At 48.4% G+C, this 26,162-nt stretch overlaps 8 protein-coding genes across 8 annotated transcripts; 4 read left to right on the plus strand and 4 right to left on the minus strand.

Moving 5' to 3' along the window:
• Nucleotides 1–44: 44 nt before the first annotated feature.
• On the minus strand, nt 45–11,144 carry F9C07_2280269 (1,3-beta-glucan synthase component GLS2). Its single transcript, XM_041288544.2, has 4 exons — nt 6,353–11,144; nt 6,107–6,284; nt 780–6,044; nt 45–719 (listed from the first exon to the last, which is right to left on the minus strand). The coding sequence occupies exons 2-4, from the start codon at nt 6,247–6,249 to the stop codon at nt 431–433; spliced, it is 5,697 nt and encodes a 1,898-aa protein (XP_041139914.1). The 5' UTR covers nt 6,250–6,284; nt 6,353–11,144; the 3' UTR covers nt 45–430.
• A 1,608-nt stretch (nt 11,145–12,752) lies between these two features.
• Nucleotides 12,753–14,534, plus strand: F9C07_2058132 (1,3-beta-glucanosyltransferase gel3; the record flags this gene model as incomplete). The annotated part of the gene is made up of 4 exons (XM_041288555.1): nt 12,753–12,874; nt 12,933–12,958; nt 13,017–13,772; nt 13,822–14,534. The coding sequence occupies 4 exons, from the start codon at nt 12,753–12,755 to the stop codon at nt 14,532–14,534; spliced, it is 1,617 nt and encodes a 538-aa protein (XP_041139913.1).
• Nucleotides 14,535–14,763: 229 nt separating this feature from the next.
• Nucleotides 14,764–15,822, plus strand: F9C07_11273 (uncharacterized protein; the record flags this gene model as incomplete). Its single annotated transcript, XM_071507587.1, has 4 exons — nt 14,764–14,777; nt 14,847–14,936; nt 15,469–15,519; nt 15,618–15,822. 4 exons carry the CDS (start codon nt 14,764–14,766, stop codon nt 15,820–15,822), a joined length of 360 nt encoding a protein of 119 aa, XP_071366113.1.
• Nucleotides 15,823–15,910: 88 nt separating this feature from the next.
• Nucleotides 15,911–18,172, plus strand: F9C07_11274 (putative SprT family metallopeptidase; the record flags this gene model as incomplete). Its single annotated transcript, XM_041288554.1, has 2 exons — nt 15,911–17,052; nt 17,107–18,172. The coding sequence occupies 2 exons, from the start codon at nt 15,911–15,913 to the stop codon at nt 18,170–18,172; spliced, it is 2,208 nt and encodes a 735-aa protein (XP_041139912.1).
• A 239-nt stretch (nt 18,173–18,411) lies between these two features.
• Nucleotides 18,412–19,895, minus strand: F9C07_2280272 (putative Ran-interacting protein Mog1). Its single transcript, XM_041288543.2, has 2 exons — nt 19,413–19,895; nt 18,412–19,276 (listed from the first exon to the last, which is right to left on the minus strand). Exons 1-2 carry the CDS (start codon nt 19,487–19,489, stop codon nt 18,682–18,684), a joined length of 672 nt encoding a protein of 223 aa, XP_041139911.1. The 5' UTR covers nt 19,490–19,895; the 3' UTR covers nt 18,412–18,681.
• Nucleotides 19,896–21,928, minus strand: F9C07_2280273 (uncharacterized protein). Its single transcript, XM_041288542.2, has 2 exons — nt 20,722–21,928; nt 19,896–20,663 (listed from the first exon to the last, which is right to left on the minus strand). The coding sequence occupies exons 1-2, from the start codon at nt 21,625–21,627 to the stop codon at nt 20,043–20,045; spliced, it is 1,527 nt and encodes a 508-aa protein (XP_041139910.1). The 5' UTR covers nt 21,628–21,928; the 3' UTR covers nt 19,896–20,042.
• Nucleotides 21,929–22,594: 666 nt separating this feature from the next.
• On the plus strand, nt 22,595–22,975 carry F9C07_11277 (putative chaperone/heat shock protein Hsp12; the record flags this gene model as incomplete). The annotated part of the gene is made up of 3 exons (XM_041288553.1): nt 22,595–22,628; nt 22,687–22,879; nt 22,933–22,975. 3 exons carry the CDS (start codon nt 22,595–22,597, stop codon nt 22,973–22,975), a joined length of 270 nt encoding a protein of 89 aa, XP_041139909.1.
• Nucleotides 22,976–23,118: 143 nt separating this feature from the next.
• Nucleotides 23,119–23,979, minus strand: F9C07_11278 (uncharacterized protein; the record flags this gene model as incomplete). Its single annotated transcript, XM_041284190.1, has 1 exon — nt 23,119–23,979. One exon carries the CDS (start codon nt 23,977–23,979, stop codon nt 23,119–23,121), a length of 861 nt encoding a protein of 286 aa, XP_041139908.1.
• Nucleotides 23,980–26,162: the final 2,183 nt, after the last annotated feature.

A 26,162-nucleotide genomic window follows, 5' to 3' on the forward strand; every position in this document is an offset into this window, starting at 1 on the left:
GGAGTTCATACTACGTGGTTCCACGTCGTTAGTAGGTGATACGTACGGATCAGGGCGCTCTACGTCTACATATCTACCAGAAGATCGTCCTGCAACAGAAACAGGCGGAAGTAGATATAGAATGAAGAATAAATGTTTGGTAGGCCACAAAGGGAACAATACAGGAATTCGCAAGTCTAATGATCCGCACATGAAACACACAACACCTTTGAGAATACAAAAACAATAGACAAGTATAATGCATTAAACTTAGGCGGCGACAGAACTGCACGCCCGAAGCTTTAAAAAAAAGAAAGATCGAGGGAAAAGCAAATGTATGACACAGCAGCTACTTCAAGGCGCTGGATACTTTATACAGCTCATTTTCATGAATCCGTTCCGAAACTAGAAAAAACGCAGCAACGTGGAATTTCAGAAAGCAATTGTACCGCTAGTACGTAGCGGAAGCTAGAACCGACGCCGGGATCCCGCTCGAGCCACCTGGAAGTCCATTGCCGGTATACTGTGAAATGGTGTTGTTGTGTTTCTCGTCAAGGGGTTGTAAGAGGTTCATTGGAATGTTGGGCAGATTGATGTTCAGTTTGCGAACGACCAGCGGCGCGATCAGAAGAATGAGGAAGAGGAGCAACATCGCAAAGTAGAGGATTGCGAAACGGACCACTCTTCTCTTGCGGAGCTTAGACTGCTTCAAAGAGTAGATCGGAGGCCGAATTTGACGACTAAGGTTTGAGTCAGAAAACTATTGCAATCTAGGGGGCATTTCGAGGAGTTCAACTTACCTTGGGCGCAGCCAGAAAAGAATGACAGAGTGAAACTTGTCAATGTAGGGAACACAGAGAGCAGGCAGCATGATGAAAAGAAGCAGATGGCCAAGGACGAAGTCGGCAGCGAAATAGCCGAGCTCGGTGATCTTGCACAGGAATTCACGACCCGGCTGGGAAAATGAGTGCCAGCCCATGCTGTACCACTTTCCAGTCCACCAGGCGATGTTGGATTGATCATGCTTGAACTCACGGGTCAAGGCAAGTGAGATGATAAGTTTGTAGACGAAACGCTGGATTGCAGCCGCCGAGATCATACCCAACACACACCTAGGCCAAGACCAACCCTCGAGGAAGAACATGACCTCGAAGATAACGAGCAAGATGATAACGGCAATAGCGTGCGCGATGGCGGCTAGCACCGCACCGAACTTCTTACAGCACATGCTAAAGATTGGACCCATACAGCAAGCCATACCAAAGAACATACCAGCGACACCAGCGTTGATAGCAATGGGTCCGAAAGCCACAATCGCAATTCGGGCAATAGCATTCTTCGGATCCCTGTCCTTGTCCATAGTCCCAGTTCTAGAATTGATAAACAGGTAAGGGATCAAGGTAACACCAACCAAAACCAAAGGTGCGACGATCTCGCTGAAAAAGATGTTCGTAATACGAGCTCTAGGGACATCACCAGATCCCTTCTCAGACGGAACGCCCAGGAGCTTTCGCTTGTAACCCGTAATGCGAGTACGAGACAGTCGACAAAAAGCGATCCAAGAAGACGCGTGAGACCGTGAGTTACCGCGAGAGAGCCAGCGAAGGTAATCACGGTAGTCAATGAAAAAGTCATGCCAAGCGAACTGGTGAGGGTTGAACAGGAAGGGCGAGATGCAAAGGGCGAGCAGTGAAACCCAGAACCAAATCAAAGCCGCACTCCATACGGTAGATGTGGAGAAAAGGAGCATGAGCAACAATCGAGCACCAGCGTAGATGGAAGGACCGGCGAAACGTGAGTACAGGACCCCGAATGGAATACGGGCGGTTGCGAAACCACGGCCAGTACCAATATAACGAGCACCACCAAATGACAGGTTTTGATGGACAGCATTGGCGTAGATCTGACAGACAAAGACTTCGAACATGAACGAGAAAGAGCCGAAATGTTTTGCGAGACGAGTGGCCATACGCCAAACTCCTCTCTCTGTGAGCTCTTGGACCGCCAGTGGGACAAAGGAGATGAAGAAGACGATGAAGATGGAAATGACACAGCGGTTGACCCAGTCAATGATAGGCACAAGGTTAGCACAGAAGGTCGGGCGCAGGGGGTCGGTAATGGGCAAGTCCTTGTTATATCTACAAGTAATGGTCTCATGCTTCAGGGCTCCCAGATTGATCAGGACGATCATGAACATCTGCACAGAGAGCATGATGAACATGTTGTTCAGATGGAAACCAGGATGCGCATAGTAGAAAGACAAAAACCGATCGAGAGGTAGCTGAGTACCCAGGTAATAATACTCTCGAGACAGCATTTGCTCACCCATACCAGTACCAATCTTGGTCGTGAAGTTAAGAATGGAGCCAAAACCAAGATCACGACCTTTACCACACTGGAAGTATTCGCAGTGCTTGATACGGCCACCACGGATCATAGCATTCATACCGGCATAAATATCTTCGTTCAAGTGAAGACCCTTCTGAGCTTTCGAAATACCACCGCGGGTACACATGAAAATACCATTGAGGAAATCAGGGTGACCGTAGTGCAGCTTACCACCAACCTCGGCAAGTGTACGGGCGAAGAGGGTACCGAATGTTTGTTCCTTACTAGCGGCAACATCACCAAGGACACCGACACTCTCAGAGAAAATGTATTCACGAGCACCAAGAATAGCAACCGGGTGGGTGTCCGACGAAGGGAGACCAGGCGTGTAAGGCGAAACGTTATCAGTTGTCAGTTCCTCAAATTCAGCAAGAACGCTACGAATCTTCAAACACTCTTCAAGGTAGTTGTCCTGGTTGGCGTCAATGACCTGGATGTATTCACCACGGTAGAAGATAATGGCATGATTCTGGTTGTCGGACTTGCCATCTCCCAGAATGGGGTTTCCAGACAACTGAATCCTGAACTTGGGCTTCCGCATTCCGTTCTCCAGAAGCTCGCAGTGTCCATCAATCAAGGACGAGTACAAGCGGGGCTCATCGCCCTCATTTTCCGGCGCTTCCTCATCGAGATAGGCAATTTGCAAATCGGGGTATGCACGGAGAAGGAATTCGGTGTTCTCACGCTCTTCCTTGTTGAACTTGGCATAACGCTGCATCGAAACACAAATTTTGAACTTGCGACGAGCCATTCTCTCCAGCTCGCGCTCCAGCTTCTCAGAGTTACCACCGAACATTTGCACAACTTCCGGATTCTCGACACGGTAAAGCAGCTTGATGGCACGGCTGTAGTTCATAAAGCCGGAAATGGTCCTGTAGAGGGTCTGCGAACGCAAGGAAGACCAAATACGCGTGCGAAGAGTGTATTCCGGAGCTGCTGACTTGAAGCCAATGCAGTAGAATGGAAGATCATCGATCTTGCTCTTGGCGACATCCTTCTCAGTCTTCTCCGTTTCGCCGTTGAATTGGGACGTTTCGTCTGCAAGAATCTTCGTATCCTTGACGAAACAATCCCATTCATGGGGGTGCAGCTGCTTGAGGTACTCAAGTAGGGTAACACGGGAGTAAGGCTCATCTTCACGGATAATCTCACGGAGTGACAGGAGAATCTTCTCGCTGTAGTGGGGGATCAGAACTGTGAAGGTGGGCATGTTGTCCACGGGCAAGGGTTCGGGCATGGGAGTAGACAAGGACTGCGCGAAGAAAGAGATACGGCGCTCAGCTTCGCTGCCAGGTGGGAAGAATTCAGTCTTAAAAGACTGATCTTCCTGGGATACGAAGAAAGTTGGGGCACGCAAAGTCCGTTTACCTTCTTGTTCAGAAGGAACCTGGTGGTACAAGAGCTTCTGGACATGGTCAATAGCCAGCAAATGTTCGCGATACATGGAAATGATAATTGCGTTCCAGACTTGCGAGATCAGAACCTTTGGTTTGTACTTGATCTCCATGTCCGTGGTGGCAAGAACTTTGGAGTAGATGCGCTTCGGCAGACGAGAGAAGATGTTCCTCCATGGTGACCAGATAGAAACACCGAGGTAGAAAGACCTCGCAACAGAGAAAACCGTGTTGCAAATAATATACCAGAGGTAACTATCCAGGAAAAAAAGTGTCAAATCCATGAAGAACATGAGCCCGAGCAGGATCTGAGGCTGAATGTAACACAGCTTGGTTCCAAGGTATTCCACACCAGAGCACCGCTGGATCTGCATCGGAGAAAGAATACGGATGGGATCCTTGAAGGACAGGGTCAGGAAGAAATAAGACTCGGCCAATTTTGCACCGAAGACACAGACCCAAAGACCGTAGGACATCCACATGTCATTGCCCTGGAGATGTGCCCAGCTGGCAGTGAACGTCTGACTGGCAACATATTGACGACCATGCTTCTTCAGATAGCTACCGAACAAACCACCAAGCGGCATGACGGAAAAGAAGAAGAAGGTCACCAGAGCAATAATGAAGTGAACAATACCTATGATAAGAGCAATTGTTTCGCCGATCTGCTTCTTGAAGCCGAAAACAACCACACCCGGGGCCAGGTTGATGATAAACATCAACAGAAGGAACATTAGACGCTTGGTTAGGTGCTGAGCACCTGCCCACCGTCGCGGGACGTACATCCATTCACAAATAGTAGCAAATATCTGAATGAAGCATGCCAGGGCACCACCGAAGCCAACAGCAGACCAGTAGTAGGAACCGGGTGGCTTGTTGTTCAGCTGCTGCTGGTAATTTTTGGTGTACAGAGTCGGAGCGTTATAGGCCGTGAAGAACCAGAAAGAACACAAGTGAATGACCCAGATACGGTTGAAGTTTGTGACCATGTGGAACCAAGATCTGGTTTCCCTGTATGTCTTGAAGAACACCTTCTTCCAGTTGACTTCCTTCAGCTTCATCCATCTCTCAGCAGTTGGAATGTCAACCAGACGGGTCTTGTCTTCCAGCACAATTCGCTCAATACCCTCGGGGTACCAGAAAAGTTGATTCATATCATCGTACCCGATGATTTGGTTGTGATCTTTCTCTCTTCGCACGTATTTCCCGTCCGCGATCTCATAGCCCTGCTCGCGGCAGTACTGATAAAGAGGAGTGATGATTTCGTTCAGGTAAGTGAACTCCTCAACGGGCTCAACCCGATTCTGGCATTCTGGCGAACTGTAGTAGTCATCCGCGCACTTGAAGATGAAACAGAGACACTCTGGCAAGAACCTGACCTGATTGGCCTCACCCCAGCACAGAAGGTACAAGGCCACTTGACGCACTCGGTCATGCTGCGACATGCGGTTCATGCGGGTCTTCCACCGATACTCGGCGGCTTCGAGACTGTTATCGCCCTCTAGTGCTTCAAGAGTCTCCTCCACGTTCTCCGGGTTCTCCTTCGCCTTCTTCTGGGCCGCTTTGCGGGCTTTCCTGGTCTTTCGGTCGGCTTTGCCCAACTTCATGTTGGAGAAGCCCACCGCATCATCAAGGTCAAGGTGAGCTGCGAAGTACCAACGACGGTAGTTCGCATTATCACCGCCGATGTAGTCGGCGTGCAGAGAAAGGAGTGCCTGGTTTGGCGTCATACGAGAGGCACGCGAGTCTAGCTGCGTCAAAAGGTGGTCGTACATGTTACGCATACTGTCCCTTTGGAAACCGAATTTGTTGACCAGGTCAAGGAAAATATCCTCGATTTCCTCCTTGGAAACAGGAACTTGGGCATCAGAGGACCACGCCGGATATGGCTCCCGGGATCGCTGACCAGCGGGCAAAGCATTTCCGTAGTCCATGCCGTAGACAGGGGTCGATGCCCCGGACGACCGATTGCCTCCGTAAGAGACCTGGGAGGAGGGCGGGCGGTAGCCGTATCCACGTCCGCCATACTGGCTGTCGGCATAGCTGTTGTAGCGCTCGTCCCCCCGACCGTAGTAGTCCATGTCCGCTGCACGTGCCGTTTCGGATCTCATGGTAAAGTCACTGAATGTTTCCGAGTCTTCCTCCGAATCGCCGCGGCGCCGTCCCCTTTGCTGGCCGTTCCCTTGGTCATAGTAAGGCTCGCCATAGTAGTCGTCCTGGTGGCCGGCGTCATAGTACCCACCGTCCTGGTTGTAACCATGTCCACCATCCGGATAGTAACCGCTGCCACATATCAGTCACTTGTTACACATCAGGCATAGCAAGAAGCAGAATTATTCACGTACCCTCTATCATAGTAACCATCGCCGTAGTCATTGGGATCATAGTAAGCCTGGCCATGATGCTCATCCTGGTAATAGGAATCCCCATGGCCACCATGTTGGCCGTAGCCATCATCGTAATGGCCGCCTTGATTGTAGCCTGACATGTTGAAAGGCGAGTGTAACCAAGCAGTGATAGTTTCTAATACAAGCTTAGCCCTGGCACGCAAGCAAATCCATAAATTCGAAGAGTGTCGTCAATCGACTCACCTTAACAGTGACCCATCCAAATTTCAAATTGATCGATTCTCAATATTTTTGCATCAACGGGACTCTCAGTATCGAGAGCTGCAATGGAACAGGATAAAAGGCGACGTGCCGTGAACGATCGCAATGCCGACGAGCCGCTTTGAGGCACCAGTCCCCGATCGTTAATGCTGAAATTCGATCAATTCGATAATTAATGATTAAATCGCACTTTTCGATAGGCTGAAGAGCCGTACGGTCGTCACTAAAGTGTTCTTGTAAACGAATGGAAGGGAAAGGAAAATCGAGCAACGATGCAAAGACGGATCAAGAACCTAGACTGATACTAGGCCCGAACCTGTCTCAGTCTAGGACGAACCTCCCTCTTCTTTTTCTCAAACGAGAGCGAGAAAAGAAGGATAGGAGTCCAGACAAAAAGTCGTGAAAAAAAAAGAAGAGCAGGTGAGAAGAAACGAAAAAAAAGAAAAAGCACAAAACAACAATCGTTCCTTGGGTGTAAATCAATAAAAGAGTGAACAGGAACCCAAAGATGAAAGTGAAGGGACAAGAAAGGAAAGGAAAGATCCCAAGCGATGGTCGAAGGGGGGAGGAGAGAGAATAGTGTTTGAGTTGGACGATTAGTGGTGAAAAGGGAATCGATTGTCCACCCCAAACCCAGCAGGGAATAGGAAAAATACTGGTGAGTATGGGGCCTGGTGGTTATTTTGGGATCTGGATCTGCTCAATTTACTTCGCGACAGTACCTGCCTATCCGTACCTTACCTGTATCGGGGGGAAAGGACCCACAATATACCCTCCCGGGAGGCAACAGTTTCCCCCCTCTCCGTGTCTGGTAAGGTGATACACAATTCTGTTCGCGGGACAGAGACTACACCCAATGGAATAAAATTTCGGTGGAAAAGTGTTTACTCTGCACCGCTGACTGGACCATACCACATTACTTGGTATTACTGCACCCGGCGCCTGGATACCGCTCTGGTATTAGGAGACATTAATCATCAAATCGTCCATGATCTGGACACATCACCAGTCTTTCCTGATTGGAAGCTTTCTCAAGGTTGCCCTCCCGCCCCCTGTAATTATTGGCCCATACATGTTGGTGGCTAAGGTTCTATCAACTGGAAAGAGAATTACTCGACCTCAGCTAAGGTTGAAGTTACATACACGCATATTCCATCCACAGCATTGAGTCTAACTCATCCATCCACGTATGAACGTATGGTACCACTGTCGGTACCGGTTTGGTTACGTACCTACGGTACGTAGAGGTAGTACTGTTTTCGGCCCGCCCCTCACCACTTCCACACTTCGCTATCCACCATCCATCCAGAGAGATGAATGATACAGTATTGCAAACTCTGCTCCGATTAGTAACTTTTACATTTTGCAAACCGCTGGGGCGCAACCCTCCTCTCGAACGGTTCAAAATTGGGCTTATACTGTTGAATCCAGCAGGAGCAACCTGATTTTTTGAAGAGGCCAAATTTTAGTTGTGCAGTGATAAGTCATCATTGGTTGCGACCGTCCGGAATCCATGGAAGCTGGCGGCGGCCCCCCTGAAACCGGGTCCACCACCAGCCTCAGCGAATAGGCCCCACGCGGATAACCTACTACAATTACAACTCAATACCAGACGTACCGTATCTTTGCTTTCCTTCTTTTCTCTTTTCTATTTTCTGTTTTACCACTGGAAAGTATGCAGGGATGGCATTGGCTCATTCCACTTCTAACTTTGAATTGATGCTGCCACTACGACGGCGATTGTTAGTCGCAAGTGTTATGAACGCGTCGCTATGCAGTCGACGCCCACATTGTTTATTATGATTCAGCTCTTTCGACTATCACCAACGCATACGTACGTCCGATGGAGGTTCTCCGGTACACAAAACTTTTATCCACGGGTCCATTTCTGTGCCTGAACCAACTCCTAATAACCAAAGGAAAGCACACCCATTGCTCTCGGTGGCCCTAGCTGGGTGTTTTGATAGGGAGAGCAATCAACTAAAATAGTCAATACAACACACTTGGGGAAGGTGAACAACCCATTTACTTCGTGCTCATAATAGAAGTTCTTTTTATCAATGCCTTCTAAATGGTTCCTATTATGTATGTACTATGTATGTACTATTGTTGAGGCCACTTTCTAGAGTAGATTCGTTGGTCCGTGAATCAGGTAATGTCAATTACCAGCCTAAATCCGTTCTTCCATTCCTATTTAGAATTGCCACCGACAACCCACCGTCAAATCCATGAAGGATTGGGATACAGGGCCCTCGAGTGTTTTACTCTTCATTGCCACTAGAGTTGCACTGTGTAGCACATATTCAGCCAATAATTGAAGTACAAAATCATATATTAAAACACCTGCCACTTACTCCGCAAGGCATGATCAAGACAGGCCAGGCCGATGTTAAATTTAGCAGCACAGGCTACTATTATATATATCGGCTTAGACAACACCGCACTAGTGGAAGTAAAGACATAGAACGACAGACCATATGTATCTCTTTCTACTTCAATCATTAGGTGACATGATAACTTAGAAACTTTCCGGTGCCTATGCATAACCTTTTGGAAATATGCTGCCTACCCTTGGGGCGGCTATAATGCCGCTGACAGGAAGCATGGCGTCTACCTTGGTAGAACATGCACAGCTCCCAAGATCGATAGAATAGACTAGCTTTTCGATGTCTTCGGACAGCCTGGGCTAACCTCTAAAGGCAATCTACTAAACCGTCCACACGCGTTCTACAAGAACAGATGTTCAATGGAGGAAAGTGAAAAGCGGGGGTAGACCCATAGGTCCCTGAGTTACGGTCAAATATGTGAACACCTTAATTGAAAGCCGATTGTTTACCATTTGTCACCGGCATGTACAATGGCATTTAGACAGAACCCTTTGCCCCGGCTCTTTGTAAATCCTCCAGAGTGAATGTATCCATTGGGTCGGGACCCCTTGGACTCAAGAGTGAATATGTTCAGAAATATCTTCGGAAAACGATGCTCTATCGCCCTTGTGCCCAGCTGAGGTTTTGTCCTCCGCCTAGGATATTTGATATTCTTATACTCCGACGGTCGATATGGATAAAACAAGTAATGTATATATACTTCGAAATTTTCTCTGTATGATTAATTCCGATTGCTGTTGCAATAAGATTGATTACTGAAGGTCATTGGTTTTACCTTAAACCTTACTAGCTCCTCCTGCAGCCAACAATCATCCAGGATATCGAACGCCAACTGTATGTACTAGTAGTCCAAACCATATCGTATATACGGAGTAGGAGCACCAGACCAGTGAGGATTGAAGCGAACCCCACTTTTGACTTGATAAGTAACCTTGGTTTTTCTTTTCTTTTCTTGTTTTGCTTTTTCCACCTCTTTTTTCTTCCCTACCTTTTTCCTTTTTTTTCCTTTCTAAACCAGGTACATTTGAATGATATAAATATAATGCGCTTTGTCCGGTTCCATGGGAGCTGCACATGTGCCCAGTTCTTTGTATCTCATGCGATGTAGTGATTGGCTTAAAGCTACTCTGTAATCAATTCCACTTGCCCCACCTCATTGTATACCGTGTACTGTTTATGTATAACAATACGGGCATAAAATCTACGGTTTATGGATGAATCAACAGAGCTCAGGACATAGGAGAACTCTATATATGGCATGGACGACTACCTCGGGAAAGAGGTAGGGGGAGGATACTACTAGTAATAATATTCAGATAGTATAGGTATATATTTAGGTAGGGGTGGACAGGGGCGTGTCAAGTGATGTTATCATCGGTAATGCGACTTCTGCCAAGTTTCCAACCCATGCAAGCTGAAAGTTTCCAAAAATATCGGAACGGCGATAATCGCTGCTGAGATCTCTCTCCGTTCTGAACCCATGGAACCAACTGCGACTATAATGATGAACACTCCGATTTCCTTTTCCAGTGTATCTGCTATGAACCAGTGGCTGAATGTTTTTTCTTTTTTCTTTACTTTTCTCTTGTCCGAGCTTGTTCAAAACCCCCAAAGTGGCGAATTTAAAGAGCTTCGATCGGACTTTTGGTACAGGAACTCTTGTCAGAGGCTTCTCTCGTTTCTACGTGCAGAACAGACAGGTACTTTCGTACATATGCGCCCGGAAACAAGTGATAAGTGGACCTTTCATACCCCTGCCCTTGCAGAGTATGCCAACTACAGTCGCTTTTATCAAGCTTTTCCATTTTCTTCTGGTTCGTAATCTAGACTTCTTTCCGCTTCTACAAGCTACTCCGACATAGGACTGGAGTGGAAAAAGTGGGTTGTTGTATGAATTGGGCTACGTATATCACCCCCCGCCGTAGGGTTCGCTATTGTTTTCTAGAAATAATTCGGGGGGAATAAGCAAAAATGAGAATGGAGCCTTACCATTAGTCCATTACTAGGTATTCATGAACGTTTCTCTAGTGTGGATTATTTACAGTATTACCTAGAAAGTACAGCTGCACCCACCCTCTTCATATTACTTAGTAGTACTCCATACTACAGTAGGTATGGACTGATTCGCCAGTTTCACTAAGAGAACCATGATCTTGACCAATCCGTAAACAGGTGGCTGAGTTGGATTTGATCTTTTTTTCTGTTTAAATCGTAGAGGAGGGGGGCTGGCGTGACGACTGGCCAACCGGGAGCCACAAGCCTGCGGGTGGCAAACCGGCAAGGACCACAACGGCCTCTGCTTGATTGGCTTCCAATGGTCCAGCCCTCGGTCGAAGGTGTGGAAAGGAAAAAAAGGGGGGCTTTCAAGTTTCAGCTTTTGAGGATCATCATTAGTCGGTAATTCCTTAATATCCAATCGATAGATAATAATTATTACCTTCAATCGTCGTCATTGCTATTTCTCATTGTAATGGTGTAAGGTTACACCTATCCTGATTCCTGTTTTTCGTTACACTCGCATGACCGCGATTACTAATATAATTTATAGAACAATCCCAGCAAACATCGAGGCGTGACTTTCATATGACTTGGACTCCGTTGGCCCGTGGTTACCATTCTTGCATTAGAGCTCGGTGGATGATGCTGGCACTCAGTGAATAGTACCGAGCATACACAGGCGTGGGAAAAGATTTCGACTTAGATAAGCTTGTTTCTCTAGCCGTACTCCGTAAGTGTCTATTCATCCAAGAGGTTTCATATTGGACCCTGATCCACTGACGGAGAAGGAAAGATCGTCATAGGGACGTTCAACCGTCAAAGGGAATATGGATCTACAATCGCTGCCTGCCACTCACAATTCCAGAGATGATGCTTCGCCACAATCAATGGATCGGGGCTCCTGCCTACACAATATTAAGATTCTCTTGAGATCAACATTCTCTAGAGGACCGGAAACCCTGCATGCAAGCATATTCCGGATGCAGCGACTGGATTCATCATGCTCCAATTCATTATGTTGACGCTTCGTAGGAGCTGATGTGTACTGACACATGTGTTGCCTTCTCACAGAGGGGTTAAGTGAGCCACAAACAAAAGACAAGTGACAGATATTCTGCATTCAGCGATCAACCCGTGTCCGCCACATCAGGTGGATACAAGTTTACAGTCGCACGTCCATCGCGGTGGGCATTCTGAGCTTAATCAGACTACTAAGCCATGGTTTCCCAAAGCTTCAGCATGGTCGGATACCCCAGACGGTCTCATGCAAATGATGGTGATGTGGTCAGGGTCGTAACTGTGGGACAGATTCGAGGTCAGTGTCTCGTTTAAGCTTCTCTATATATATATCATTTATAGGCGGGTGAACCGTTAAGCTTTTCACTTGGACAGCATCGACCCCTCTGATCTGTTTCCGTTGTGGACCGGGATTGCGCGTTCCTGAGGCCTCTGATATCAACCCATCCCTGCACAACGCGCTTGGACAAATGACAGCCGCCAGACAGGAATATCACTGACTATCACCAATGATCATCATACTTATCATATCCTTAGAGGAAGGTCATTGTGGGTGTCTGGCTATCCCGTCCCGTTCTATGCCTCTCGTGGCTCCAGAGAAGCGGGCGGTTGAGGCATTTGTCCCTGAAGTCCCTTGACCCTGAGTGCCCACTTCAAACCTATAGAAGAATATGCAGAGAACCCGGTCCCAGGGACGTCCTCGTGGCGACTGTCTTTGTTGTTAGATGCGCAAGATTTTCTCGCCGTTAAATCATTACTTTCCTTTCGTCTATAGATTCCAGTCGTTCCTTGTCCATGGTCCCTCGCTTGCTGTCTTTTCTAAGCATTAATATCTTGGTTTCAAATATCTATTCCCGTCATTCATTATTCAAACTATTCATCTTTGGCCTTGGTAGTACAAGTGGAATTCTATCTCCAAACTTTTGAGTGTCTGGCAATCTTGCCAATAGTTTCTACAACGCCTCGTCCGCGCATTCAACATGAAGTTGTCCAGTATTGTCGCGGGCGCCTCACTCTTCGCCAGCAGTGTTATTGCAGCTGACCTAGACCCCATCATCATCAAGGGCTCTAAATTCTTCTACAAGAGCAACGACACACAGTTGTGTGTAGACCCTCTATTGACGATCCCGTTTCTTCACTTTGTGCTAACAAAACCCCAGTTACATTCGCGGTGTTGCCTACCAGCGTGGGTTCTTCGCTGTCCCTAATATCATCGGTGTGACATAAGCTAACATACTATGAAGAGGAGTATTCTGGTCCCGATTCTTCCGCCAACAGTTTCAAGGATCCCCTTGCCGACGCCGATGCTTGCAAGCGTGATGTACCTTATCTTGAAAAGCTGGGCACTAACACCATTCGCGTGTATGCTATCGATCCTAAGTCCGATCATAAGGAGTGTATGAGCCTTCTCAGTGACGCCGGTATCTATGTCATTGCGGATCTCTCGTCCCCGGGTGATTCTATTAATCGCAACGAACCAAAGTGGGATAACGACCTGTACAATAGATATGTGACCGTGGTTGATGAGCTGTCGCAATACTCGAACGTTATTGGTTTCTTCGCTGGAAATGAGGTCTCCAACAGTGAGAATACCACGTCTGCCAGTGCCTTTGTCAAGGCTGCTGTCCGTGACACGAAGCAGTATATTAAGGCCAAGAACTATCGTTCTATGGGTGTTGGCTATGCTACTAGCGATGACTCGAGCATCCGTAAAAACATGGCCAACTACTTTAACTGTAACAGCGCGGATGACAGTATTGACTTCTGGGGTTACAATGTGTACTCTTGGTGTGGTGACTCCAACTACGAGAAGTCCGGGTACGCTTCTCGTACTGAGGAGTTCAAGGACTACACTGTCCCTGTCTTCTTTGCTGAGTATGGTTGCAATGCTGTTCAGCCTCGCAAGTTCACGGAAGTCCAGGCTCTTTACGGAGACAAGATGGCTGATGTCTGGTCGGGAGGTATTGTGTATATGTACTTCCAGGAAGAGAATAACTATGGTAAGGTCGACATTGGCTATCTTTATAACTTATCGGCTGATTGTACTAGGCCTGGTGTCTGTTGATGGCAACAAGGTCAGCACTAAGGCGGATTTCAGCTACCTGTCGAAGGAGTTGGCTAGCGCAACCCCCTCTGGCACCAAGAAGGGCGATTATCAGCCGACAAACACTGCTCTTCAGTCTTGTCCGACTGTCGATGACAAGTGGCTGGCAACCTCCAGCCCACTACCTCCCTCTCCAAACCAAGACCTCTGCTCCTGCATGGAGGAAAGCCTAAGCTGCGCTCTGAAGGACAAAGTATCCGGCGAGCAGCTAGATAAGCTCTTCGGTACTGTTTGCGGCTACGACGTCTGCGATGGAATCACCACCAATGCCACCACTGGCAAATATGGCGCTTACAGTGTGTGCACTCCTCAGCAGCAACTGTCGTACGCAATCAACCTCTACTACCAGAACCAGAAAGCAAAGGGTAACGGTGACAAGGCTTGTGACTTCAACGGGGCTGCTACCACCCAGAGCTCGAAGAGCGGCGGCAGTGCTTGCTCTGCACTCCTCAAGGAGGCCGGCACTTCCGGTACCGGCACCGTTACATCTTCTCCCACTGGTACTGCTGGCTCTGGTGCTTCCGATGGTGCTGCTGCATCTAGCTCTGGATCTGCCGGCGGTTTGGTCGCTCCTTCTAGCGTCAACGTTGGTATCTTCCAGCTCGGCGCCTATGTGGTGACGGCCATGGTCGCCGGTGCGGGCATGATCGTCCTGTAGGGGCCGTTCGCTCCTTCTCGCCTCATAGTGGGACGGTAGCCCCATTTCCTGCCGATCAGTGTGCAAGCGGGTTAGCTCTGCTACATGTCGGTGTGATCGATACTCTTGTACATCCTAGCGGTGAATCTGCCTTTCTCAATACGAACTTCTTTGCTGTATAAGTATTACCACTGCAGGTATACTGTATTTGGCATCGTCTTTTATATATTTTAATAGGTCAATTGGTTTCATGGGTGACTTCACGTAAGTATGACCAGTCCTAGGGTCAGATGACACTGTTAGAGGACTCTTATGATTGGCTTTCCTATCTAGACTCCTTAAATCTCTAATTCTAGTATTTTTTATCTATATGGTAATCGGCACATCCAAGATAAACAAGCGCCGCGTTCTCTTTCCTGCGAGGTATATTCAATACACGACTCTGCTCGATCGAACAGTATGGTAGTCCTACACAATCTACCCTAGTCCAGACATATGCTAAACCTCGATGATTGGATTAATTGGTGTCGGATAGAGAAGAGCAGCATATTAATAACATGGTGCGGGATTTACACCGTGTTGAGTGGCATAGTGATCGCTTCGCCGTTTCCGCTTGAGCCTGCACCATGGATGGGAGGAAGGGTTCGTTGATCATACGGCTGGCTTTTCATGGCTTCAGTGACCTTGATTGGTAGTATAAGGTCGATTAAGAGGGTTATAGACTACGTATACTAATAAACAGCTGGTGTGTACCATACCCGAAGTAGATGGCGGATATATATTTTCGGCGGATATATACATCCACACGGGAACATGCCCAACACAGGGAACACACCTAGCTTTACATGGAGAGTCATGCAGATCTACAAGATAGTTAATCAACAATAGACGTATGAGATGACAACTAGATATGGCACGCTGATGTAGACTTAGAGTATATAAAGTGGTCTTTTAGACTGTATTGGTGTTGTGATAACATAACTGAGAGAGATCCCGCTCGATCCACGTTAGGCCTTTTTTTATTTTATCTTTATTTTATTTTACTCTATTTTATTTTAATTTTTTTTTCTCTTTCCTTTTGTGCTCCTACTATTGCTCCACAAGGAGACGTGGAATATTCATTGCCTTGGACATGGCGTTTGCAACCCACGGATCAGCAGGAAGCGTTGCCATGCCAACGACCCTCCGCCAGCTGCAACTCAATATCGTCAACACTACCGCTCGAAAGCAGCTCGAGCTCATGCAATATCTCCATCCAGCTTTACTTATATTTCCGGCACTGGTTATATTCAACAGACCGGGTACTTGACATGTCATACTAAACTCCGACCACCAAAGCAAACCAGCACAATCATATATCACCAAAACCAGATATCTATATACCAACGAAAACGACAATGGCTCGACTCAACCCAACGAGCCCCGTCAAACAAGGCGGCACCCGCGAGAATGCGACCAAATCAGTCCGAAAACTGAAGTCCAATACCAACTCGGTCTTCTCGAGCAGATTCAGAGATACGTCGCCCACTCCCAAGGTGGGAGACCACTCGGGGACATTATTCGACGAACCAGAGTTCAAACGGCCGACGGCGAGAACGACGACAAATGATAAGCCTGTTCAACGACAGAGAAAGCTGCAACGGAGCGGAACGGTATCCAGTGGGACGTTCAATATCTTTTCCGACAGTGATGGACTGAGTGACCCTGACGATGTCTCCTTTGCATCGACTATGCGCTCCTCGACTACGCGCTCTTCGACCGAAGGACGTCCTAGTGACCCGTTGCAGTTGGCACGTGCTAATTCGCTGCTGATGCCGCAGTCGAGACACTCTAGGAGCCGGTCGACAAGGAAGTCCGAGCTCTATGATTACACCAAGGAGAATTACCCCGTCGAGGAGGTTGTCGAGGATTACTCCACTACCTCCTCTATCAGTCGGAACCCATCTGATGCATCCTCAACGCGGCGGTCTCCTACCAGAAGGGAACCCCGGCAGACGAATACTAGAAGACAAAATGGCCGGCAGTTTCGGGATTATCGCCAACCGGCAAATCGGTCCGAAGATGAGGAAAGTGATGATGGGTTCAACTCTCTGGATGACTTCATTGTTAGTGATAGCGAAGAGCCTAGCCGCCACGAGGCATCCGCCAGTGAGTCAGAACCGGAAGAGATGAAGAGGGCACCTTCGCCGCCGAGAGTCAAAAGGAGACTGGTTCGGGGCAGAAGGCTGAACCCTGAGGAACAGATAAAGAGGGCCTTGGAGAGCTCGGCGAATACAAGCCTTCGTCTAGAGCCCTCTTTACCAGCTGCTGTTTCGATGCCCTCTGACCACCAGGCCAGTCCAAGAAAGCTATTCCGTAATACCTCTAATATCGATGAGAAGATGAGCCGTCTGGATATGGAGGACGATGACGCTGGCGTTGACGATAATGAGGTCGACCACGATACTGCTGAGGAGGCTGCTGCTGAGGTAGCTGCTGTTGATGAAATGGACGCTGATGAATATGACCCGTCCGCTCAACTCCAACAAGATTTGGAAAAGTAGGTCTCAACGCTGCTGCATATTTAAAAGCATAAAATATTGACTGTGTATAGCTTTCTAGGAGGTTTTGAGCCTCGCTCGCAAACCTCAGAGGCCGAAAAGGCGAATTTGGAAACACCACCTGCCAGCCCCTCTAAAACCACTCTCAAATCAGCTTCAAAAGGCAAAACGCATATTCCACCCACACCATATCGCGAGAGCGTAGATGCTTTCTGGTCCCAGGAAGCTACAAACGATTGGATCGATCAACATTCACCGCGCAAATTACACAACTTGCTGCAGGAACTCGAGGAGTCGGATAACGAGGTTGACCCCGAGATCATGCCTAGAAACAAAACAACAAAGAAGGCAGCCAAGCCTCCTAGCAAGACAGCCCTGAAAAAGGCCGAGATGGAGAAGAAGAAAGCCGCCCTTGAGCGCAAGAAGTCGTTTGATAATAAGAAGGCCGCTGTCGCAGAAGACTTCTTCAAGGTTCTAGATGACCACGTTACTGGTGGCCGTATCCAAGAAATAGCCGAGGAAACGGGTGGTGTCCAGATCATCTGGAGCAAGACACTTCAGACAACCGCTGGACGGGCGAACTGGAAGCGAGAGAAGCTGCGAACGGAGGGTACGCTTGGGACAGAGCCCCAGACGCCTGGAGGCTCTCTATCCAAGCACCATGCTAGTATCGAACTGGCTGAACGGATAATTGATGACGAGGATCGCTTGCTGAACACGCTAGCTCACGAGTACTGCCACCTGGCTAACTTTATCATCTCCAACGTCCACAATAACCCCCATGGAGCAAGCTTTAAGCAATGGGGGCTGAAGTGCAAAGAAGCTCTGAAGGACCACCCTGTCTATGGCGGACGCTTCGAAGTGACGACCAAGCACAGCTACAAAATCGACTACAAGTACGTATGGAGCTGTGTGGACTGCGGTCAGACATATGGACGTCATTCAAAGAGCATCGATACTACCAAGTCGCGATGTGGGAAATGCAAAGGCCTGCTCCAGCAGATCAAACCAAAGCCACGGAGTGTCTCACCCCGAAAGAAACAGCCCCTTGGAGATTCCGAGAAAGTGGCCGTCGACGAGGTCGCGAACGTGCTAGGGGAGATCAGCTTGGGCAACTGAGGTACTGGCGGCTGTTCAAAGTCATTGAAGGTGTTTACGGATTTGTCTCTCATTCTACATACATTTCGGGAAGATTTGCCTGTCATTTTCAGCGTTCATTTGATGACGATATATCTATGGTGTTCTCTCTTTAGCGATGATATGCCTGTCCGTCTCTCATTTGGGAAATTTGTCTTTGGTGTTTCATGTACACAACGATCCTTATGCCATGAGCACATATGAATTTGTATATACACCGCTATACTCTGAAGCTCATAATCGATTGATTTCGGATTGACTATCACTAAGCTATCTAATTAGTCTATCTATATACATGTCCGTGTTAGTCTCAATCCCTCTCATCCAAGATAACGTATGCAAGTCCTAACCCATTGATACCAAATCCACCATGCAAACAAGCAGATCCCATAAAATCCTCCCCAGTACAGTCAATCCCAACCAATATTCCCAAATCCATAACTCAATCATACACACCCAGACAACCTCAAATAACCCCCCAAGAAAAGAACCTAACAAAATAAACCCCAATCAACAACCTCCAACTCCTGTACTAAACCATCAATCAACCCCTCAGCCAACCTTTCCTCCGCCTCCAACCCCCTCAAATCCCCAGCCCTCTCAAACTCCTCCCTCGGCACATTAACAAACACCACCAAATCCGTCTCCTGCTCCACCAACCTCACCACCAAATACCACAACGTCACAGTACTAGTCAACTCCCCCTCAGCACTCGACCCGGCAACCGCACCCCCAATCCCAACCCCAGACCCAACCCTAGCCCCAGCCCTAGAAGAAGCCTTAGGAGAAACAACCCTCACAACACCCCGATACCCCACAACCCCAGCCGGGAATTTCCTCAAAATAACCCGTGTCGGCGCCGTCACGATCTCCAACTTATCGTCCTCATCGCAGAGGTCGTGGACATGGTACAGGGCTGCTTTTGCGTCCGGGTTGAGTGGCTGGGATTGGAGTTGTGTGTTTATGAGAGTATCGAGAGAGGATGTCTCGGGGTCTGTGACGCGTTGGTTGATTTCGGTGATTTGGGATGTTAGGGTTGTGCGGGAGAGGTAGACTTCTTGGTGGGAGGGGATTTCGCGGACGTTACTGTTTTCTCTCTTTTTGTTAGTTGTGGGTTCTGAGATTGTTTGATTGGGGGGGGGGGTTGGGGTTATGTTGGAGGGGAGTTGTATGTGTATGTGTTTGTGGTTTATATAGAGGGTGTTGGATAGGGGTTACGGACCTTGCGTCGACCCAGTTCTGCGGGATTAGACCTTTGATTGCGCCACCGTAGAAGTCGCGGGGGGTGTATGTTGTCATTTTTCTGGTTTTGTGTTTTGTTTTGTTTTTCGGTTTTTTGGGGGGGGGGTATTGTTGGTTGATATATTGTGATGCGGGGTAGGTGGTTTTGCGTTGGAGGTGTTGTGGGTGTGGTTTGAAGGGATTGTGGTGTTGGTGTTCTCTAGATGATGGTGATGTATCTTTATAGGTATCTTCTGAGAATGCCGTGAGTCATGAAGGAGGATTGTTGTATAATCAGGAGAAGATGAGGAAGAAGATGATTTCTGCTTTGGGATGGAAATTGAAGCTTTTCGGGCCAATGAGGGACATGACGTCTCGTCGCGTTGGCGGGCGGTGAGCTTATCGACTTTTGACTGGAAGGCGGGGTCATCGCATACGAGTTGCCCCTCGGCGTGACTCACGGGACTACGGTCTAGACTACATATCAAACATGTAAAAGAGAGCGACAACTTTGATTGACTATAGGGCTTGCGAAAATATGCCTGATGGCCCCACTACTAATATCTAAAGGTATCTTAGCTCAGAGGCAAAAAGGTTAAAGGAGAGCGTTCCTGGTTCCAGACCATCCGAATCACATGTCCAACAGCTCTTCGATATATCCATCCAACGCGATCATCTTGAATTTGTTCCCCCATTTCGAGCGGAACTCTTTCTTGCGATAGGCGTAGCTGGTGACCTGGGAGAAGCTCACCAGTTCCACCGTCCATCCCCGCCGCAGCGCTCGCTCTACCATCTTCATGAATCCTCCGGAGAATTCGGCTTCCGCCGCGTCCCCCGTAGCTAAAACGATGGTCGCTGGTTCATCTGTATCCAACAGGCTTTCCAGGATCTTCAGGTGCAGAATTTCGTCCACCCCCTGTTCGACCCAGCGCTCTTCCGGTGCGTCGTTCGTTTCAGAACCACTGCCTCCATCATGAGCGCCTGCCCGAGGACCTTTGCGGTATTTCAGCTGACGACGAGTCGGTTGTTTCACCTTATGCACTCGGTCGAGAATGTTCGTCTCGTAGCCGAGTTTCTCGCCGTCGTCGATCGCAGCGAAGCGGTCGGAGCCCACCAAGACCTTCTTGGCCGTTGGCCGACCACGCTCTAAGATCAATGAGAAGTTCTGGAATGAGAGTGGCAAGCGGCGAATCCGTGTTTTCACAGGGATGTTTCGGGATACTTTCATGGAATCGTGAAACCCAACCATGATCTGGCCAATAGCGATAGTCAGCAGAGGTTGACCGACACTTACGGGAAAGATAACTTACATTAGACATATCGACAAAGACATGAATCGGGCGACATGTAGAAGAACCCGGTTTGGACTTCCCAGCCCGACCAACTCGAGTTATAGTCTCTGCATAGTCGGGAAAGTTCTTCAACAGCTTGGTTAAGAGACCGACTTTTCGATCGGCTGCCGACTTGTACGCAACGGGCTGCACGCGGATGGCGCCCCCCGGGAGATTTTGGATAGCGATAGGGGCTAAAGCCCCATCGGCTTCATCAAACGAGGATGGCGGGGTCTCGGACGACTCACTCAAGGCCTCCGCTATGCCCACCTGAGACGGGACGAAAGAAACGACGCGCCGTTTGGAATAAGACGAATCAAAGATGCTCGGGTTGTCGGACTCTGCTTCCACAGTGCCTTCCGACAAGTGAGGCTCATAGGTTGGTTGCTTGGTTTGGTTACGGTGTTTTGTGGTACGATATTCGACGGTAGTCTCATGGGACTTGGACACATCCGAAGTGGGGATCGGCCGAGGAGGCGTACGCGGAAGCGTTTTATCCGGGCTATCAACGTTGGTGTCCCCGTGAGAGGGACGCTTGAGTATCTGAATCCGCTTCGGCTGCTGTGGAGGTTGTTCGACAATGCTTTCCTTGGTCGCTTGACGAAGTCCAGCTTCTGCCCCGACAGGAGGCGTGGTGTTGCCAAGGAAATCCCATAGGGAGGAGAAATCACCAAGCTTTGGGGGTCCACCGCTCTCGTGCTTCAGATCGGGTGCCGAGTCATTTAGACCTTGGGCAGCAACCGTGCCGGGAGTGGATGGAGCTTGGTGGGAGTCATTGTGGCGAGCAGGGATGGAACGGTCACCGCTGCTGTACGTCGGCGAGCGCAGTAGGTTGATCACCGGAGTGAAATCCCAGTTCGAAGAAGATGTAGCCGACGATGGCATTGACAGCAATGGACTTGGATGTCAGCTACAATGTGGTGTAGAATTCCGTTCGTAGTAGGGATGTGCCTGGTGGCAATACGCGGGGCTTGCAAAACAGAAAGGGTAGAAAGCTTTCGAGTACCAAAGACGACTATAAATGTGCACAATTCAAACGCAAAAGATAGGGCATAAAGATAAAGCGCATCAACATGGTGGTCATTGAGACCCAACCAGACGACGATGTTCACGCCAAACGCATTGAAAGCGAAGACAAGTTGACAAAGGGAAGAAAGAGAGTTGGTTAGGTTAGGTTAGGTTAGGCACGGAGACTCGGAGACTCGCCGCCTGCAATGACTCGCCGCGTGGCGGTGAACAACTGTCACGGTACTGCCATTATTTACCGCTTGCCACCTTTGGCTGAGAATAACACTAGTCTGAAAACAGAAGGTGCTATCTCGGCATCCGCTGGAATAGATAATCCGACGGATTTATATTTCCCCATGACCCACCAGATCCGCTAGGCCACTTCCGGACTAGCATATAGCCTATACTGTAGGTCATGGCGACGTCATCGGCCCAGAAATCTAGACTCGCAAGAATGACGAGATCGATTTGTTTATCCCACCCAGTCCTGCTTTCTTCTGGAATCGCCAATTGTATGGCTGAGTTGATGGCCATTGGCGGGTTCTCTCGTCACCATGACGGAGAGTCGATGATCTTCGTCCCATGGACACGATTCTGGATTCACATTCACAGGCCAGACTCAATATCCATGTGCCTCGGGTGAATTGCGTAGCGGAGCAAATCAGGGTCATCAACGTCATGGAGGGACAGATATAGCAGCAGATGAAAGATATATAAACCATCAAATCCTTGGTCTTACTTCCTTCTTCATCAATTTCGACAAGACAAACAATCAAATCACAACTACTCTACCAATTACTACTCCTTTAACCACTTTCTACCTTTTACCAAACCACTCGCAAACATGTCTGACACCGGACGCAAGGACTTCAGCACCAGTATGTCGATATGCATGAACACGATGCTGCAGTGAATGACTCGCTAACATCCCCGCAGAGGCCAAGGAGGAGCTCACCCCTGACTCCGCCAAGTCCACTCAGCAGAAGGTGAAGGAGGGCGCCACTGATATTGGTGACCGTGTCTCCCGTGGCTTCCAGCCCGACGATCAGAAGTCTGGCACACAGGAGGCCTTCGACAAAGGTCAGCGTGTGCATGACAACAAGAGCCACGGCGGTGCCGGCGAGTCGATGTAAGTATCCATGCAGAGTATTCGAATTGTCAAAAGACTAACTGATTCTGCAGCCTTGACAAGGCCAAGAACGCCGTCGGTCTCGGTGACCACTAAGCTCAAGTCTGTGGAGGATCGCCTGTGACCATTCATCATGAATACTTTTATGATTTGATGATTTAATCCTCATGTGCTGTATTAAGCTTAGTATCCTGTGTCAATTAATGACCATATGAATTAATCAGAAATTCTGAACCATTTCACTTCTCCCGTCTGGATTGATCAAGCTTCGAGTCTCGTTCTTGGGTAAGCTCGCTGAGTTCCTCTAATAACTCTCGATACTTAGCCCGCGCCCCTTGTACATCCGTAGGAAGATTCTGGAACAACTGAAGCCGATGTTCCAAACTCTTGACATTATCCATAAGCTTTTTGACATCTTCCTCCTCCGCCAGCAGCTCACCCAACGTAGGCCCTTTGCTTTGATTCCTCTTCAAAGCAGCAACCCTATCCTGATATTCATTAACTTTAGCAGCGAGAACCTTCGTACCTTTCGTCCACTCAACCGTCTTAGCCGGCAAATCAGCCGGAACCTCATACGCCGGATCTGACCTAAGTTCATCCAGTTGCCGGCGCAGCGCCTCCAACTCCCTCTGCAGATAATCATGTAACATATCCACCTTATCCAGCTGGTCCTGCACGCCAAATTCCTCCTTCGTCAAGTCGACAACGGCTTGACCCAGGTGTGCCGCCTCCACGTCCAGAGCACCCAACGCCGCGGCCGATTTGGCCAGATCATCCAGATCCTGTCCACCTTTATCGTCGAGACAATATTCCAGCTCATCGAGTATTTCCTTCTTCTGTTTGTCTTCTGTCTCTTCGCGCGCTTTGAATCCCTGCACGGCTTGTTCGCGTGCCTGGTGTAGGAGGGCCGCTTCCTCGTCGGCGGTGTCGTTGGCTGCCGCTAGGGCAAGTAATGTGCGTAGCGTATCTTCGTTTCGTTCGAATGTGGGGACTGGGTTCGGGGCGTATTGGCGACTTAGCCAGGAGTTGACGTAGGCCCAATCTTTTGCTTGGATGGCTGCTTGTCGCGCTTTGGCGGGGGAAAGAAGGGGGCTGTCCATTGGTGGTGAATATTGGAATGGATGGGATTAAGTCGTGAGAATCTTGTCTTTGATTTGTGAAAAAATGCGATAAGAATTGGAAAGGTACTCGCTAGGGTAGAGTTGCTAATATTTTGACGTTGAGGTTTAGTGAACGGCAGTTCGTTGGACGAATAAAACAAACCTGCACATTGACTTTCCCTTTACCGCTTTAGGCCGACTTGTGAGCGGCCTGGCGCGTGGGGTGAGCACGAAAGTGCGTGTCCTGAGGGGTGAACCCTAAGTGGAATCATCTACACTACATCCTCGTTCTATTTCCGTGTACTTTTCTTCACATCCCCACCAGTCAAGGCACTATGGCAGGATATTCCCATGCTACCTGTCTGTGGTTTGAACAATGTCATGGAATACAATATAGTTGTCACCTACTCAAAGCCGGAGTTAGCCTAGAACCCTCACAAGCAAGTCCTAATCAAATCCAGTGCTTAATTGATACGAGAATCGGGACTACCATTTAACATAGCACTCATTTTTCCTCCCCTTGTACGAAAAGCCCTTCAAGGCCCGTCCAAAAAGACTCATCGCCAACTTGAACTGCAAATCCCTTCCCTCCAAACGTAAGCCTTCCGCATACTCCCTTCTAACGATTTGACCTTCAGTTCGGGATACAGATGATGCGCATCCAAGTAGCCCAAATACTTCGCATAGGAAGCCTCATTACCCCCCTTGCACCAATTATTGTACATGTATTGCACAATGACCTTCTGCCAGATTATGAAATCCGCCGTTTCCGGTTGATGCGATGTTGGGTTCTAGGTAGTATCACGTATTGCGACACATGTCACTCAACGAGGTCAAACAGGTCATTAAACTCAATGGAGCCTAATTCGGCATAAACGTGTGATTATTCAGAGTGATAGTGGCGAAGTAAATTACTGTTAGGTCGATGGAGATATCGAGGAAAGAGGAGCACACACTCAAACCCGTACGGAGCAATTTCTTTATATAATATACGTTTCCGAGACCAGCTAGCGAAGCCTCTAATACAATCGGGAAGGCTGTGTAAAATGCACATTCTCATCATAATAGGGCACGTTGAATTCTATTGTTCTGCCCTCTACCTAGGTGTGTATCAGAGTAGGTAGAGGCCTTGGTGAACTTCATCTCTCTATACGTATGGATAAAAGTTAGCTCGGTAGTAGCGTTGACTAGTTCCTGGCTATCAAACACTAAGGACTTCTATACAGCCTGAGAAACAGAAATGTAGTTCATCATAGCAGTGCTTATGCCTATTGTGTGTATCCGAGAACGTTGTAGTAATATATAAAAAGCTCACGATTATCCGGAGCATGTTGTTAGGAGAAGCCTTCTTCATCTCGCTGTGAGCTGCTAAAGAGGTGTCTTGGGTGAATTTCAAGACATTAATCGACTTGTCAAGTTTCCGACTGGAAGAAGATACTATCTGCCAGGGTGCTAACTGTCACCTGCTTCCGATCACCTAAAGTACGTACTGAATCCTGCTGCACACCTTGACTCTGCCATCACTCCCGTTGCCATCGCCCAGCTGTTGTCCGATGGTGACCGTTGTGGGGCGAGGTAAAGAGAGACGTATCTCCTACAATGGTATAGCTCTTCGTCCGCTTCTCGTTCTTGTTTGTGTGCTCAGGGCAGCCGGGACATTTTCGGCTCCCTTTGCATGCCCACTCCAACAGGCTCATTGGAACAAGCTTCAGTTGGCTCATTGCCATTTCCTAGATGGGAAGTGATTTTACATGGGGCGAAGCAAATTTGGCCCCACCTTAAACCCAGCTTAATTTATGTTGATTGATCGTGCAGAAGGTTCATGAATCATCCGGTATTTAAGATACCCAGCCGACTAGCAGTAGATCATGATACATCCTGTCGGCTTTCTACTGTTATAGATCTGTCGTGATACGCTGATAATGAGAACTAGTCAACTCATTTAGTGCCCAACTCCGTAGTAGGGTCTGAACAGCTTGAGTTTGTACTACACTCTGTTATACATCTTGCGCTAGTTAATGAACTATTGTACTCATATAACCAACAGCCCAGGGCATGAGCTAGGTTATTATCAGATCTTATGTCCACAATATGGAGGCATTGGGTAATGTAGGTCCTGGATTTTATTTTCGCGCAGGAACCGACTAAATCCCCTCTGACTCGGTGGCAATTGGCCTCCTTCC

Source organism: Aspergillus flavus, chromosome 1 (genome assembly GCF_009017415.1).
Source record: "Aspergillus flavus chromosome 1, complete sequence".
Lineage (NCBI taxonomy): Eukaryota > Fungi > Ascomycota > Eurotiomycetes > Eurotiales > Aspergillaceae > Aspergillus > Aspergillus flavus.

Excerpts from the sequence above, each read along its gene's own strand:
- F9C07_2280273 (XM_041288542.2), bottom strand. The coding sequence starts at position 21,627 with ATGCCATCGTCGGCTACATCTTCTTCGAACTGGGATTTCACTCCGGTG. Across the intron at positions 20,664-20,721 it reads TCTTTGTCGATATGTCTAAT|ATCATGGTTGGGTTTCACGA; the intron begins GTAAGTTATCTT and ends GCTATTGGCCAG.
- F9C07_2280272 (XM_041288543.2), bottom strand. The coding sequence starts at position 19,489 with ATGACAACATACACCCCCCGCGACTTCTACGGTGGCGCAATCAAAGGT. Across the intron at positions 19,277-19,412 it reads CAGAACTGGGTCGACGCAAG|TAACGTCCGCGAAATCCCCT; the intron begins GTCCGTAACCCC and ends GAGAGAAAACAG.
- F9C07_2280269 (XM_041288544.2), bottom strand. The coding sequence starts at position 6,249 with ATGTCAGGCTACAATCAAGGCGGCCATTACGATGATGGCTACGGCCAA. Across the intron at positions 6,045-6,106 it reads GATGGTTACTATGATAGAGG|CGGTTACTATCCGGATGGTG; the intron begins GTACGTGAATAA and ends GATATGTGGCAG. Across the intron at positions 720-779 it reads CTTTTCTGGCTGCGCCCAAG|TCGTCAAATTCGGCCTCCGA; the intron begins GTAAGTTGAACT and ends CTCAAACCTTAG.